General features: G+C 37.5%; 1 protein-coding gene across 11 annotated transcripts in view; it reads right to left on the reverse strand.

Annotated features, from left to right (window-relative positions):
* Window positions 1-736: 736 nt before the first annotated feature.
* MYO9A (myosin IXA) overlaps window positions 737-13968 on the reverse strand; it is a 257752-nt gene continuing 244520 nt past the window's right edge. For all 11 annotated transcript variants that reach the window (XM_076004523.1, XM_076004524.1, XM_012768294.3 and 8 more), the window contains 3 exons: window positions 8852-9054; window positions 6028-6170; window positions 737-5386 (listed from right to left, as the gene is read on the reverse strand). In XM_076004523.1, the coding sequence (XP_075860638.1) occupies window positions 4923-5386; window positions 6028-6170; window positions 8852-9054 (810 nt within the window). In that variant the 3' untranslated portion in view covers window positions 737-4922. The remainder of the gene's footprint in view (window positions 5387-6027; window positions 6171-8851; window positions 9055-13968) is intronic.

Consider the following 13968-nt stretch of genomic DNA (forward strand, 5'->3'; position numbering starts at 1 on the left):
TTAATTTTTTTTCCATTTCACCCAAAACCTGGTTTGGCATTTGGGAACTAGTGATCCTATTCAACTCTCTCATTCAATATCTAAGTGCCCAGCACCTTTTCTTAGGTGCTGGAGACCTAGGTCATCAAGACGGCACACTTCTTGCCTTGAGAGGCTTATACCAAGTGTTTGATGCAATGAATACCAAGAGCTGTAGAGAACACAAGACATCTAAACCAGTTCAAGGGTTCAGAGCAAGCTTTCCAGTACCACTGACCTTTACACTGAAACCTAAAGGTCAGTAGGGGTTCCATCTCAAGGAAACCTGAGGAAGAGAACTGATTTCCAGGTAACAAAACAAAAAGGTTAGAACTTTTGTTTCTATTGCAATGTGTTGTGCTGCCTTTCAGCAAAAATCCTTAAGCCCTCTGTTAACAGATCTTGCCACATCTTCAAATGGCCTCAATTTAGGTAAGGATCCTTAATGCAGATTTAATGCCTTCCCTGCCCATCTAGCTTTAAACTGATGATATGAATCAGCTAGCATCCATAACAGAAAAACCAACACCCTGACTCTCATCTTCACTTGAATTCAGTTGAGTTCAAATAACTACTACCTACCTCTGCACTTTGTCAATTTTGGGTTGGGTCCTTTTTACATAACTGATCAGTGTAACTATGAACTCAGTGCTATTTCTTCATGTTGAGTTGGAGTGGAAGCCAGAATGGTCAGAAAACAAACCACACATGTTGCTACTTCTGGAAGCTTTGTTCTTTAATGAGCCATGGGGTGATTTGTTCATCTAGCTGCTTTTGTGTAGCCATACAGTGCATATTTGGAGTGACACAAACTGCACTTTATACAGACGATGTCTTGTTCCCCCAACCCTCCATAAAAACAAAAAGGAAGTTACAAAGTGCCTGTTGATTGCATCAGGAAGGTAATCAGTTCTGTGGGTGAGATAAATCATTCTTCTTATAGAATTATTCTATTAAACAGTAAAATGATATTATATTTCACAGGATATGTCCTTTACAATACATAGTCTTTTAAAAATTTACACTCAGCATACTTATAAATTACTTTAAATCCATTAAAATAATATAATACTAAACTGTAGTCCACACCTTTCCCATAGTAAATACAAATACTTGGTTCAAAAGGTGCAACTTTTATATGACATAAGAGGGCTGATAAATAGGCATTAAGAATGGGTGGGGCTTTTTTGAAAACAGTTTCAGCCGAGAGACCATCAAGACCTAAGAGATCCATCTCCACAATCATCATTTTGCTATTACCCTTTTAACACCAAATCAAATGAGGGAGTGGTTCCAGAGAAAAGTGGTGAAAAATATTTTATATAGAAAGACCACTCCCACAAATACCAAGAAACTTTATTACGAAGGCCAGCATGGTGTTGGGGTACAGTGTTGGGGAGTTGTCACCGAAGTATGGGTGGACATAACACATTTTTGTCAATACAGAATGATGCATGCCCCACACCCAGCTCCCCACCATGAAGGAAAAAGAAAGAGGATGATGAGGAAAGCCATCTGGACTATGTTTCTTTTTAAAAGTAAAACTCTCTTAGCTTTGAACACATCCTGAGAATGTTTTCTTCTCTCTAGTTCACCAAAGTGCTTGTGAGAGGTACACATTCATTAGTTACAGTTAAAAACATGCAGCCCACAGGCACTGAGGTGGGAATACAGAACCTTGCTGGCCTGCATCTTTTCAACACATTTCTGTGACTCTGTCTTTGTCAGTAAAAACACTACTGTGATGAAACATAGAAGTCTTTACTAACCTTCCAGCAGGGTAAGAGCTATAGCAGGTTTCCAAAGCATGAGAAGGTAAGGGTTCTAGCCCCCCATCTCAGGTCCTTCTGTCTCTCTCTGCAAGGCTCATAGTGGGAGGGCTGTATCTCCCTTTGTGTTTGCAGAAGCCCAGAGTGGCAAAATAATTTAAATGGCAGGAAGTACAAAGTACACTGCAAACTAAGCATGTTACCTCCCTGAACTCTGCCTGTATTGCTGTTAATTTGCTACAATTTGTGATTCAGAATGAAATTACACTTCTCTGTTTCTGTTACATTTTCTAAGATACACACAATTACAGGGATATGTTGGCTTTAATGGGCAGAATTGACAATCCAGGTTTTGAGGCTGGGAATGTGTGCTGTGACTACAATGCTCTGCATTTGGGAGTATGAGCTCCAAATGTGGGGCTGCCCCACTGTTGCCATGCAGAGATTTCCTTTGAGGCATTTGAGAAAGAAAAGAAGCAAAGGAGATGCAATAGGAAATCACAAATTTGACATATATTAAGATTAAATATCTTAATCCTAAGTGTTGTAATGTAGCATCACCTTATGGTGACATAACTTTAACCAAGCAGAGGACCAGTTAAGAAGAGATGGAAGTAGATACAGCATTTGGTTCTGAAGGTTTTTAAGAGTATGGCTTCATCTCTTTATCAGGCCAACAAGGCCTGTTATCCTACGAGAACAGCTTTCTTGCCCTCAAAGGGAGGGACCCACACTTGCTCACTATTTTTACAACTCTGTGGATCTTTCTTCCCCACCCTGCTCCCCATCCTGGTAGCTTGTTAAATAACTAGAAATCCACAAATATAGCAACCAAAAAACAAATATTTTTTATTTAATTTTATCCAAATTCAGGTTTTAGGTCCCTGAGAAAAATTATCAAGTCTCTTAACATCCATCACCTAGCTCCTATAAAGTGACCTATATACGTAGTTTTTTAACTGCCAAAAATTTATCTTGCCAAAAAACCTCACAAAGTTTTAGAAGGAAGAACATGTGCCAAGATGTGTTCCCCGGGCCATTCCCCTGGGCCAAAGGAAATTATTCAACAAGGATAATCTCTTTTTAAAAATATGGTATTTAACCAACATTCTGGAGCAAGTGGAGAGTAACAGTTAATGCCCAGTAACACACTACTCTCCCAAGGCTACCAACACACACGTTGTGTGGCCTGGCACTTGGCCAAGGAACCAGAAACCCCACTTTGACATACTATGCTGAGGGGTTTTCCTTTAGCAGATTCTTCAGATTTAAGATTGTTAAAGGCTTAACATTTATTACTCCTCAGGACAACATGAACAAGGTGGCAGATGTTTGTGGGACATAAGACTTAACATTTACTCATTAACCATCATCATTCTGGAGATTTTAAGAGCTTCCTTTCCCTGGCTCAATTCTGAACCCAAACCAGGAAGAAGCAAGACTCCTGCTACCTTTAGCTACCACTCAAAACTATGCTCCATGTCTGACCTCTGGGGCTGGCCAGTAGCCACTGAAGCAGTGGCATGAGGTTCAATGTTGTGTTTACAGGAGAGACTTTGCCTTAAAAAAAGGACTTAATATTTCTATAACTTCAAATTAAAGAAGTATGAAAAGGAAGAATAACCAAAATACAGGTTATAGATGGTAAAGGCTCTTTTTCAGAACAGTGCATGTAGTAGCTAGACAAGATGCATTTAGTAACTTTAAAAATAAACACTTTCACATACTTAAGAAAGGGTATCAGTTTCATCTTTCATAATATAAATAGCAAAAACAGATTTCTAATCCCACGAATGCTAAGACATTTAAATGCTTTATAACTCAGGTGTATGAAGACCACCAGTGGTGAAAATGATGATGAGTGGCTCTCAGCCCCTGTCCAGTGGCCCCTAATCTGTGGGAAGAAATTTCATGGGAAGGAGGGAAGCACAAGGTTAAAAAGAAATATGCCTACTATACATATATACTTACAGTAAACTTCAATAACCAGAATATTAAAAAAAATAGCTTCAAGTAGTCCTTGATTTAAAAAAAAATCTATTTAATACTGATGGTCTGAGGAAAAGAAGATAAAAGTTAGATGGGTGATATTAAAAACCTTTTTATTTTTGGCAGCTTTCTGTAACACTTACTCATGCAATGTTGTATGTGAATGTTTGCAAAGAGCTGATTAAATGGTCACGTTATTGGTCTAAGCCTGTGGTGGGAATCCACCAGCAGATGAATATGTTCATATGTGGTCTTCAGTTTAATCTATACAAAGAGAAAAGCCTGAATGGATTAGGATGAAACCCTCGTGTGTAGAGATCACCATGTTTCTGGGAAATTAAAAAAAAAAAAAAAAAAAAAAAAAAAGGGAATCTGATCCTAGGACCAGAAAACATAAGAATAGTATGGCTACTGACACTTTAGCCCATGTAATATATTTGTCATGAACTAAACAGGAGTTAAACCAGCAGTGATTATTATGACATCAAACATCATCAAAAAACAAAACATGTACTCTGTTCTTCACTTTATAATCAGATGTCTGAGACAATCTGATGTCTTAATGGAAACAATCACTTTTTTACTTTCTCCAGAATATAACATGGAATGTTTTTCAAAAATCTTAAAATAGAGGGCTTAGGTTTTTGTCTATAAATCCTTGGAAAAAAATTATATTCCACCCTGCTCCTAAACTATCTCAAAATAAACCCAAAGGCTTTTGCTTTCATGGTTAAGAAAGATTTACATGTTTTCCTCAAATGTCAGACAGAAATCAGAGGGTCCCTCAGGCCCACAATATCCCACCTAGTTCAACACAGCCACCTCTGGGAAGGGAAAAGAGGGTGGGGGAGAGGCAACTACAACTGACCAAAATCCCCAGGCTCTAGGTGGCTTTGTTTAGTGAAATCTCAACTTAAATACAGCAGCCAAGGCACAGCTGGCACCATCCCCCAGCAGGCTTCAAGAGGACTTTCCGCTTCTGCAGGAAGCCCAGGAATTCAGCACACAAGGTCTTAGCCATATGCTTAGGCAAAAGGCCGGATCCACAATTAGGATGAACTATTGTGGACGAGGTGATGCGAAGCAGCCCCGGAGATGAGATGTGTTTACCACTCTGTAGCTGTGAAGGGAAACGCATCTGCCAGTTCAGACCATAAACTCATTATTTCCAAAGAGTGCTAACTGTTGGGTGGAAGTGCAGTCTGGGTCCACAGCTTTCCTGCGGCCAGGCATGACTGTCCCCTCTGGATTCTCTTTGGTTTTCTGAGGTGAGTTTTTCACATTCTTTAATTTTTGTTTGCCCTTTTCAGGGTTGAAGGTTCCTCTGCTGATGAACTGAGGCCTGTCTTCCAGGGATTTGGTCTGGCCCAGTGGTCCTTCCATTCCCAGGGCCTCACCAGCTGAGGCAGCTCGATAGAACGGTGATTTGGAATAAATCTGAAATCGTTTTCTGGTTCCATGAGACGACGCAGTGTTAGACAGATATAAAGAAGAAACCGAAGAGTCTACTGAATCCAAAGAGTCTTGCTGCTTTTTTAGCTGCTTTCGCAACTTGCTTGAAGGTTCAGACTTGCCAGCTGCCTTCAGGGAGCTAAGGGTTAAGCTCCTCTCTAAAGCCAAAAAGAGACCAAAGCTGTAAATGATAGTTCCCTCTAAAGCAAATCATTATGTATGAATAAGTATCACTGTTTACACATGCAATTGGGTGGGCTAAGATCTGGAGAGTCCAGTCTGAACTACTTTGTGCACAGTCATAACGTAAGAAGAGTTCACCATCTACCTCTACATATATCATTTCAGAATCAACCCCAAGGAAGTCTGGTGTTTGTGTCACCAGGAGAGGCCTAGGACAGTCACTACCATTTTAAACACTGCCAGGATATGTAGTAAGTTCTACAATTCCCTGAGACGTGCCTTCGACATATAGTCCCATCTCACAGAGGGGCACGGTTCCTGCCACCCACCCTTAGAAAATGGGTCATGACTCAGTAAGACATGTATTGCAGTTATTGGCTTTTCTCTGTGGTAAATACAGGAGAAAACATTAAATTACCAAAAACTGCATTACATCATGGGTTGGTCTGATGAATAGTTTATATGTAAGCCTCACAAAGCTCAGTGTTTCCAAGATTTTGTTAACTATTCATGTAGGGTCACTGCATTCTTAAAAGGGACTTTGTCTTAGCTTGGGAGTTCTTATTCCTCCTTTGCAAAACAAATCTGCAGTCTTTGGTTTACCACGTTCATTTACCTGATTTCTCAGAGAAGGCACCTTCAGACTCCAGATTCAAATTCTCTGAGCTATCGGCAGTCCCAATGGAGGCCTCAGACTCAAGGGTTTCATCGTCAGAGGCACGGGGTTCCAGTACAAGCATCTCAAATGTTAGCTCCTCTCTGTAAGATACAATCAAGAAATCCACTAGCATTTGATAGGAAGTGAAAGGAAGATAATGGGAAAAAAGACTTCCCATGAAAGTCAGGAATCTAAGTAGCAAAGAGAGTCACATTTCTTACTGTTCTCATTCAGGTGGTGATAAGGGCCTATATGCCAAAGTAATGGTGAAGGCTAAAACTATATGGCCTAAAAGATGAAATGACAGACAGCAAATCTAGGAACAATAATAGAGCTAAGGGTAGGGAGGAAAAAGATGCTGCAGCTGTGAGATCTTTTGGTAAAATGAACTCTGGACTAATAATTAGGAGATCCGGATTCTGAACTCATTCATAATTTCCATAATGGCATCAGGAGAAGTATTAATACTTTCCTCTCTCTGGATCTCAGCTGCCCCAACAAAAAACAAAGAAGTTAAGCTAGATAATCTCTAAGATTCCTTCCAGTCCTAAACTATTTTCCATGAAGCTTTACTAACTGGCTACAGACTATATCCCCCTACCTTGACCACAGAGAGAGCTCTAGATAAAGTAAACACTGACTGACCTTTTCTGTCCTTTGAAACTACAACCTCTCCAGTTACGGCATTTTCTATTCTTCTTCATCATATTACTCACCTACCTCTTGGTCATGCCTCCTCAATCCCTGAGGATCTTTGGTACTTGGTTCCTAAAATTGTTTTCTTACTACTGTCTGACATTACCCTGATCTATTTCAATTAATATCTTTGTAAAAACTTCAATACCCTAACACCAAAGTTCCTTTATGTCTGCAATTTCTAGCAATCTTTTCCTCCACTATATCTAAACAACTTTTTGTTTTTTCAGACAGAGCCTTACTCTGTAGCCTTGGCTAGAGTGCAGTGGTGTCATCATAGTCACAGCAACCTCAAACTCCTGGGCTCAAGTAATTCTCCTGTCTCAATGTCCCATGTAGCTGGGACTACAGATGTGTGCCATCATGTCTGGCTAATTTTTCTATTTTTAGTAAAGATGGGGTCTTGCTTAGGCTAGTCTCAGACTCCTGACCTCAAGTGATCTTCCCACTTTGGCCTCCCACAGTGCTAAGATTACAAGCATGAGCCACCACGCCTGGCCAGTCTAAGCAACTTTCTCCAATGGGCAGACCCTGCCTGGAGCTTGTCATTACCTGGAAATATACAAACTCTGAATCTAATACTCCACTCTGTCCATAATCTCCTTATCCTTCCAATTCTTACCTTTTAATCAAGTCTCCCCACTCTCAGAGCCCTCTTAGTTTCAATTCCCCTTTACCTAGCTTGAGATCCACAGACAATCATTTCAAGGATAGCCTCACCAACAACTCACTGCTGCAATCAAAATTGTCCTAAGCCATGTGCATTCACATCTCTGAGACTTTGCTCATACTTTTTCCTTTTTCTAGGAAGAATTTCCCCTTCCTAGCAAATTCTTATTCATCCTTCAATACTTCCAATACTTTATCTTCATCAAAGCTGAGTTAGGTCCTCTTTTCAGACTACTCTTATAGCAAATATTAACCCATTAACTGCCATGTGATTTGTATTTAACTCATGCTAGTTTTGAACCCAGGGCCTCATGAAGCATATGTAACTGATACGTCTCTTCATTTTGGGAGCCACAAGAATTATATTTTAAGTTGCATGCACTGGAAACAATAAAAAAAAAACAAAATTTTTCATTAAATTAGAAAGTATTATTTTGTTTTTGAACTTTTCATTCTATTTTTATAATAAAACTTTGTGGCCCCAAGGAAAAAATTTATTTTCTAGTATGGCAGTCAATGTGTTAATAGCTCACAGTCAATGTACACCACCTTTGCCTGATCATGTTTTCCACAGTTGAATCCCAGCTATTTTTTTTAGCTTGCCTAAATTCCAGAATCAATCCTGATAAACAAAAGTACTTTTAACAGTCTCATATCCCCTCAGGAACTAAGTTCTTAGACCTGGCATTGTGGAACTCAGAACAAAGATTTCCTTAAGACTCCTTAAGAGTCAGCATTACTAATACACAGTACCTTTAGGGAGAACCATGGGACGTCATATTATCCCCAAGGTGTAGTGTCACCTGACTCCTGCCCAGTGATGATGGAGGTAAAGGAACTTTCCTTCCTAAATTGCAACCAATTTCCCTACCCAGCACCCCAGCACTCACTAGGGTTGCTGCTTTTCCCTGAATATCCAGTTGCTGGTCCCATGGCCATACTGAACTCTGGATAATAACCTTCCTTCGTGGATGTGTGAATAATGCCCATTCTTGAAAGGGACTTTGTTTTACCTTAGGAATTCTTATTCTTCTTTGCAAAACAAATCTGTTCATGGAGGCTGGTCTCTGGCCTGTCAGGACTCCCGTACCTCATCTTAGCTCTCCACTGTTACTGTCAGATGAATCTTGACTAAGACTGACACACTCTGTGGTACTGTGTCCTCCTCCCAGTCAGCCTCTCCAGACCATCATTGTAGCAGCATCAGGTCTCCCAGCTCATGGAACTTCCTTCCCTGAGATGACAACTTTCACACTGTTACCTGAGTACAGGCAACATGCCTTTGTCATCTCCACATCTCCTGTATCACCTGACACAGGGTTTGGCACACAGGAGATATTTAATAAGAAAAAATTTAAAAAGAGAGCACATGAAAATAGAAAATAACTGGTCCCTCCTCTTCCTCCTGGATACTTACTTCTCTTTCTGTAAGTTCTCAATCTGCTCAGTCAGTACTCTCTCCTCCTGCTGCATAGCTGCTTGTTGCTGTTCTGTAATGTCAGTTTCCATGGATGCCTCACTAGTCAAGGTCTCTTCTGGGACATCAGACATAGAAGGCAACCGAACTACAACAGGAGAGGATGCACTTGGATAGTTTCCTCGACGAATACGCCCCTTTCCCTGCAGAGAAAAATTCATGTTAGAAAGTAAAAGGAGCAAATCCATCAGTTTCACATTACCCATCTAGGATAACAAGTGTACTTCCATCACACCAAGTGAATGGTAAGAAGAAATGGAAACATTCTGTGAGGCCTAGGATATTTAGTGAGACATAATTCATCCAACACATTAGGTAAAAATATTTCCTGTAAGAGCACTGGAAAATGAACACTTCAGTGGGTGGGAGTATAGGAATCCACTGTGTACTGAGTAGTCATTTATATAGGGTGCTAACGAGATATATTTTCTCAAGAAACTTCTATTCTTAAGATTGGGGGGGTGATAATCTCATTGTTTTTTAATAACGGTTACCTCATATATGACTTTAGCTTCTGGTAATGGCAGATAAGGATTTTTAGATTAAATCTCCTGCTAAGAACAACTAGACGAACTATAAAGACTCAACATATATTTGAAGGTCCTAGACAGCTAACAAGGTAGGTCAAGTAGAGCTGCCACAGCATTCAGTGCTAATCTAAATTTCAGAATATGTGGCTAAGAGTCCAAGCAGAGCTTCTGAGAGACTATACCAGGGGTTGGCAAAATATGGCCCGTGGGAGCCAAATCTAACCTTGTACATATTTTTGTAAATATAGTTTTATTGGAATAAGTTCATTCTCATTAATTCACTCATTGTCTATGGTTGCTTTTGCAGAATAATGGCAGAGTTGATTGTTGAGACAAAGATTGGTCCACAAAGTCTAAAATATTTACTATCTGGTTCTTTTTTTTTTTTTTTTTTTTTTTTTTTTGAGACAGAGTCTCACTTTGTTGTCCAGGCTAGAGTGAGTGCCGTGGCGTCAGCCTAGCTCACAGCAACCTCAAACTCCTGGGCTCGAGAGATCCTCCTGCCTCAGCCTCCCGAGTAGCTGGGACTACAGGCATGCGCCACCATGCCCGGCTAATTTTTTTATATACATATCAGTTGGCCAATTAATTTCTTTCTATTTATAGTAGAGACGGGGTCTCGCTCTTGCTCAGGCTGGTTTTGAACGCCTGACCTTGAGCAATCCGCCCGCCTCGGCCTCCCATATCTGGTTCTTTATAGAAAAAGTTTTCCAACCCCTGGGGTAGAGAATAAAAGTTAGAGTCCAGACTCATTCAAGGGTGTGGTTTGCTGTCTAGTAACACCTCCACACCTGACATTAGTATCCCCAAGGTTTGCATCCTAGACATAAGGATAAACTGAAATTGTAACAGTCCTTGTAGACACTGTAGCCTAGCTTCAAGTCATCTGAATGGCCCAGAAAATTACAATCCCTAAAATTGGATTAAAGTAATCTCAGATTGTTAGTACTTTAGGACCTGGCAGAAAAAAATGAACATATTCTTCAGAGGAAAGTACTGTCATCCTAGGCCTCAAAATATTTTCATAAATAATTTTTCAAATACTATATCTGAGACACAATAAAAGGCAACCAGGCACAAAAGGAGACAAGACAATGTAAATGAAAACTAGTAAAAACAACAGAAATCAGAAACCCTCAATGACTCCAGATAGTGTGTCTATCAGACAGACTTAACCATGTGCTGAAGGAAAAAGGAAGACATAGTTGAAGTAGTGGACTGGAAGATAGGTCAGAGGAAAAATCCAGAATCAAGTAGGAAGAAACAAACAAACAAACAAAAAAAGAAAAATTCTAAGAAGGCAAGATACAAGATAGGTCTATCATACATATGTTTAAATGGAATGCCAGGAGAGGAGAGAGATCCTATAGAAGAACTATTGAAGACATAATGGCAGGGCACTTTTTAAAAGCAATTAAAGATATTAACTTACTGATTTAAGAAAGCCTACAACCCCTATGAAAGATAAATAAGTCTACACCAAGACATACAACTGCTAAAAACAAAAGGCAAGAGAAATTTTAAAAGCAGTCAGAAAAAACAAATTATCTGCAAAAAGGAGCAATAGTTAGATTCAAAGATATTTCTCAGCAGAAATAATGGAAGGCAGAAAACAATAGATGATATTTTCAAGCCAATGAAAGGAAAAGGTAACTACCAACCTAGGATTTCATATATAGCTAAAACCACCTTTAGGAATGACAATGAAATAAAGACATTTCAGATGGACTTAAGAGGATGATCTGACACCAGCAGACCTGCACTAAAGGAAATATGAAAGGGCAGATAGAAAATGACTCAAAAAGAAAAACTGGAGATGCTGAGTAAAATGAAAGGCAATTAAAGAATTCATATGTAAGTCTAAATAAATACTGACTACATAAAATATAATAATGATGTATTGGATTTAAAATATATAGATAGTTAAAATATACAACAAAAATCATAGCATAGCTAAAGCATATTAAGGTACCTACATGATCTGAGAAAAAGATGAAAGTACCCATTAACAGACTTTGAGATCAACAGATCACAGATCTTTGACTTTGAGATCACAGATCAACGCTGTGATCTTCAGGTTAACCACTAAAAGAAGAGTTAAAAAAGGGTGCAAAACTTCTAAACTAACAGAAGAAAAAAATAAAATAATAAAAAGTAGTCAAAAGAAAAAAGTAAAAAAGAACAAAAAAAAAACCAAGAAAGAAAAGAGAAAGGAACATATATCAGGTAGGACAAATAAAAAGCACATAATGATACAGATTTTAAATCCAAATATATTGATGATTACATTAAATGTCACTAGATTAAACGTTCCCATAAGAAGATTGTCAAACTGTATTTTAAAAAAAAGAAAACCCAACTAAATGATGTTTTCAAAGGACATATATAAAATATAAGTATTCAGAAAGGCTGAAAGTAAAAGAATGAAGGGAAAAAAAGACATACTATACAAATACTAATCAAAAGAAGGCTGGTACATTAACTGTAGTCAAAGTAAACTGTGTTGCCTGTGATAAACAGGGATATTTCACAATGACAAAAGTTCAAATTATGAAGAAGATATAACATTTCCACATTTGTACATATAGCTTCAAAAGATTTAAAATAAGATATTGACAGAAATACTAAAAAAATAGACAAAGCTCTGATCAGCACCGAGAGAGAATAAGTGGGTACACACAATCAGTAAAGATAAAGAACGAAACAACTACATACATAGACTTCAATATCTAATAACTACAGAATACTCGTTATTTTAAAGCACATACAGCAAGAAAACAAATTTCCAAGGGTTGAAATAATTTATCTGACCATTAAAGTAATTTAAAACACATTTTCTGATAGTGTAATTACAAAGAGAAAATGTAAAATCTCTACATATTCAGAAATTAAGAACAGACTTCTAAAAAACCCATGGTCAAAGAAGAAATCACAATAGAAACAAGAAAATATTTTGAATTAAATGATAATATCAAAACCTGTGTAAACTCTGTCTACCTTAAAGGTATAGTCTTAAATGTATACATTACAGAAAAGAAGGTTAAAAATTAAAGAAGAATCCACTTTAGGAAACTGGATAAAAAAATAACAAAATCCCCCCAAAGAAAAAAGGAATAATGAGAAGAGTAAACAAACATTAGAGAAAAAGAGGATCAAAGGCTAGATGTGGCTCTTTGAAAAGACTAATACCAATTTTAAAGCCCTGACAAGAATGAAGAAAAGACAGAAGTCACAAATAAGCAAAGGCAGGAATGAAAAAAGGGCTATCACCACAAATCTTATAGACATGAAAAAGATAAGAAGCTACTATCAACAAGTTTATGTTAATAAATCTGAAATTTTAGACAGTGGAGAAATTTCTATAAAAATCCAACTAATTAATAATGTCAATGATTAAAATATGAATGATATTAAAGAAATTGAATCCATGATCAAAACCTTTCCAAAATGGAAACTCTAGGCCTAGATTTCACTGGCAAGCAAGAAGAAATAACAGATAAATTCTTCTACAGAATAAAAATAAGGACTATTTCCCTATCTGTCTTTAGAGGCCAGCATAACCTTGATACCAAAATATAACAAGTACAGTAAAAAGACTATTATAGGTCAATTTTATTCATAAACACAGATGAAAAATCCTAAACATACCACAAACTCAAGCAATATATTAATACAAACTATATAATATAAAAACATATAAAAAGTTGGGTTTATTGTAGTAGTATAATGATAGTTTAACATTAGAAATTCATTCAGTATAACGTGTCATACCAATAAAATAAAAAAGTCTCATGAACAATTCAATACATGCAGTAAAGACATTCCATAAAGTTCAACATTACATCACAGTAACAACTCTTAGAAAACCTGGAATAAAGGGAACATGCTTAAAATCATAGAGTATCTATAACAATTCTATAGGAAACATCATACTTAGTGGTAAAACGTTGAAAGCTTTTTCTTTGGGGTTGAGAACACACCAATAATGATCAGTAGTACCACTTCCATTCAACACTGCACTGGAAGTTCTAGCTCACGTAAGAAAAAGAAATAAAAGCTATAAGGAGTCTAAAAGAACAAATGGAACTATCATTATTTATGAACGATATGACTGTGCAAGCAGGAAATACAAAGGAAGCTGCCCAAAACTTACTAGAATAAGTGAGTTCAGCAAAATCACTGAATACAAGGTGAAAGACACCAAAATCAATTGTTTTTATATAATGAGAAATTAACAGAAAATGAAAATTGTAAAGTAATATTAAATTGAATTTAAATACATTAAATACCAAGTAATAACTCAAATTAAAGATGTATAATATATCAACACCAAAACTATAAAAACACTTTTGAGAAGAACTAATGATCTACATGAATGGAGAGATATATTGTATTTATGGAGGGGAAAAATCAATATTGTAAAAGTGTTAATTCTCTAGAAAGTGATCTGTAGATTCACTCAATAAATCTCAATCTCAATAAAAATCCCAAGTGAAGGTTTTGAAGCTGATTATATAAATTATATGG

Source organism: Microcebus murinus, chromosome 6 (genome assembly GCF_040939455.1).
Source record: "Microcebus murinus isolate Inina chromosome 6, M.murinus_Inina_mat1.0, whole genome shotgun sequence".
Classification (NCBI taxonomy): domain Eukaryota; kingdom Metazoa; phylum Chordata; class Mammalia; order Primates; family Cheirogaleidae; genus Microcebus; species Microcebus murinus.